The sequence below is a fragment of the Juglans microcarpa x Juglans regia genome, chromosome 8S (assembly GCF_004785595.1).
Source record: "Juglans microcarpa x Juglans regia isolate MS1-56 chromosome 8S, Jm3101_v1.0, whole genome shotgun sequence".
NCBI lineage: Eukaryota > Viridiplantae > Streptophyta > Magnoliopsida > Fagales > Juglandaceae > Juglans > Juglans microcarpa x Juglans regia.
Genome location: NC_054609.1, coordinates 4,091,224 through 4,094,743, shown reverse-complemented (window position 1 = coordinate 4,094,743; position 3,520 = coordinate 4,091,224). Strand labels below are relative to the sequence as shown.

The window sequence follows — 3,520 nt, the reverse complement described above, 5'->3', positions numbered from 1 at the left end:
TTTAAAAAAATCGAATTGTTTATTAAATTTTGTGTATAAATTTAAAAGAGAATTGTAACAAGTAAATGTAATGATTAAAAAAATTGTAATGATTGAAAAAATTATTATATTTCGTCGAATCCTCTTGCTCTCACTCTTGCGCAGAACAAATAATTTGTTTCCTTTGTATAGAAACAGTACAGCCCAGTGAGGCCACTTGCCAAGCAGTGTTACTGTTAACTAATACTGACTTGGTTATATTGACTGAGATCTGAATACTCTCAACCCTTAATATTATTATTTCTTGAGAAAGTGGCTAAAAATGTTTTATATTCAGATAATGATAACGTTCAAGGCCTAGTGATGCGCTTTAAAAAACAAAAAAAACAAAAAGCTGATAAATTTTTACATATATATATATATATATTATTTTCTTAATCAATAAACTTGCCATTCAAGGATAACCTTGGGAGCTTATTAATCAATCTTGCTCCATGAAATGCAATAAGATACTGTTTTCGTTCATGCTTTTATTATTAAAGAACATGAGCAGCAGATCAACATTCAATTCGCAACAAAGATGAAACATACAACTCTAGAAACATTGGCCACTTGATCTCAAGGCACAATCTTGTAGCTTTTCAACTTATCTATCCAGGAAATGAAGGAATTCTTGGAGTTCCTGAACCCCAAGAATCCATGCTCCTTGCTCTTGTTCATACAATCCACCGGAGATTCCCCTCCCAACAAGAGGTCCACCAAAACCCACATCCCAACTTCCTCTAACTTTCTAGGTCGCAGTTGATTTTCCCTTATAATCTCCTCCCAGACAGCATCCTTGTCTTTCATCATCTCCACCAGGCTTACTACGTTCTCACCCTCGTCCAAGCCATAATCATCAATCCCAAATTGCTCAGCCAAAACTTTCCATAAGTGTTTCCACCGGAACACGTCCCCGTTGTTGCAGTTAAATGCTTCGTTCCTCGCATTCGGATCCACTGACGCCCATATCTGCTGCTCGGCAATAAGATCGGCGTCGGAAGAGACCCAGTAACCGTCCCACGCCGCTTTCGTGCCGGGGAATTTCAAGGGAAGCCGCTCGTGCTTGCATATAGCGGCGTACACGCAAAACATGCCGATGATGTTCGCCAAGCTATACGGCGAGAATCCAAATATGGAGTTGGGTCTGTGAACGGACCATGTCAAGCCCTCTTTTTTGTTGGCCTCCTCGAACAGAACATCTTCGAGAGTGTAATAGAAATTCGGGGCGTCCAAACGAGGCAAGTCTTCCGTGAAAGGAGGATCTTGCGTTTGAAACTTGCGGAACGCCTCGAAGGATCCGAGGTATTGTTTGGTTCCCGTCTGAAGGCAGACGTGGCGGAGACTCGGTGCGTTCGGAATCACCGTAAGGAGCACGTTGCGGAACATGGCCTTGTTGGCCTCGCAGTTCTCGGCCTCGGTCGGTCGGCTGGTCCAGGTGACGTAGAAGATGTGGGTGACATCGGTCAAGGGAGAAAGCTTGGCTTGGGTATCCTCCGGGTCCGAGACGTCGCACTGGATGTACTCAATCGGGTGGTCGGCGTTCCAGTCTGGACGAGGGCGGCGCGCCACGCCGTAGACCTTCCATGGCCCACCTGGGGTGTCGGAGAGAGGGAGAATTTCGGCTAGGCTGTTGCCCACAATGCCAGTCACGCCAATCACCAGTCCCACACTCTGAAAGCTTCTCGGCTGCTCATCTTCCTCGAGTTTCTTCTGCAAAACGAATCACGGAAACAATACCATCAACAAACTTAAAACCAGAAAAAGACTTAATAAGCATAGAAAGAAACTAAGAAAGAGATTATGATCATTTTGTGGGTTGCATGTGTTGATTGGATGTATCTTGCCTTGGCAGCGCCAATAGCTCTAGCCCACCACCAGCTCATTTTCTTGGTAAAGATCGATGGAGAAGATCAGTGACACCAAAGGGAAATTGGAAGTGGTAAAGTGGAGGAAAAATGGATAACGAAGCGTTGGTTAAGCTTCGTTGCTGAGCTAAACTCTTATTTTAAATTGAATCTAATATTTAAATATTTAATTTTTAAATTATTAAATTTATTTTAACTTAAAACTTCTTTATATATAGATCTATAATATTTTTTTAACTTAACACGTTTTTATATGTAGAATCTATAATTTTTTTTCAAATTTTCATAAAAAATATTAAATTTATCTTAACTTCTAAACACATTTTAAATGGATTCCACATAATTCCCTCTACTACTTAACTCATTATTATTTATAAAGAATTAAACTCAATTGAGCTCAACTTAATATCCAAACGCAACGTAAGTATGAATTCAAAATTCATAGGTTTTGTGAATCTTATATAAGGTTTGGATCTTGTGTCGCATTTTTTTGGTTTGATTTAAGATTTGACATCTATTTAATTAAGAGTAATTTTATGTATAATTATAAAGTGTATAAATATTACATAATCATTTTAGAAAAAAGTAGGATCTATTATTAAAAAATTAATTTTTTTCATATAGATCTCATATTTTATTTATTTTTTTAAAGCGATTTCGTAACGGTTGAATAATTTATAATTGAAAATTATTTTTATAAATTTTTTTAAATTAATATTTTTTTTAATAAAGAATAATTATATATAGGTTCTATTTGGATTCAATATTGGTAGGTGAAGATGAGTTTAAATGAGTTGAATAAAATATTATTTTTTATTTAAAAAAATTAAATAATTTATTATATTTTATATGAGAATTTAAAAAAATTATAATAATAAAATAAAATTAATTAAAATGAATTTTTAAATCAAATCGAGGCATAATAATTGGGGTATTCTATATAATTGTTATAAAAAAAAGTAAATTTATTATTAAAAAATTAATTTTTTAATATAAATTTAATATCTTTTTAAATAATTATACAACATTAACGACTGGACCACTTCAAAGTTCAAATATCTTTTAAGTTATATTTAGATGTTGAATTGAATTAAGTTGAGTTGAGTTGAGATGATAAAATATTATTAGAATATTAATTTTTAATCTTATTATTATTTTAGAATTTAAAAAAATTGAATTATTTATTATATTTTATATTAAAATTTAAAAAAATTATAATAATAAATTGAGATGAAGGTTAATAAATTGTGATTCTAAACCAAACCTTGACATACCTAATTGAGTTGACGCGAGGCGGCTACTTTTGAGTTTTGTTTTGTGAAACCGTGCCAATTCGGTATGGCTCCAAAAAAATACATAAACAACAGAAAGAAAATCTTCAGAGATCTTTTGTCAAGCATGTGCCTTCCCTCCTAATACCTAATTTGCAATGGTCATAGAAAGTAGGCAATAAAAAGGGAAAAGGATAATGAAGAAAAAGACAAATTATAAACACAATCCATTCAAACAATAGTAGTAATAACCGTGAATATATAAATATTGTGTAATGATTTTGAAAAAAAAATATATAAAATATGTATGAAAAAAAATTAATTTTTTAATTTTGAATTACACTCTTTTTTAAAATCTAGAAA

General features: G+C 33.4%; 1 protein-coding gene across 1 annotated transcript; it reads right to left on the bottom strand.

The window, feature by feature from the left end:
* Window positions 1-395: 395 nt before the first annotated feature.
* LOC121244075 (3-oxo-Delta(4,5)-steroid 5-beta-reductase-like) lies at window positions 396-2,007 on the bottom strand. The gene is made up of 2 exons (XM_041142117.1): window positions 1,866-2,007; window positions 396-1,731 (listed from the first exon to the last, which is right to left on the bottom strand). The coding sequence occupies exons 1-2, from the start codon at window positions 1,902-1,904 to the stop codon at window positions 598-600; spliced, it is 1,173 nt and encodes a 390-aa protein (XP_040998051.1). The 5' UTR covers window positions 1,905-2,007; the 3' UTR covers window positions 396-597.
* Between the last annotated feature and the right edge of the window lie 1,513 nt (window positions 2,008-3,520).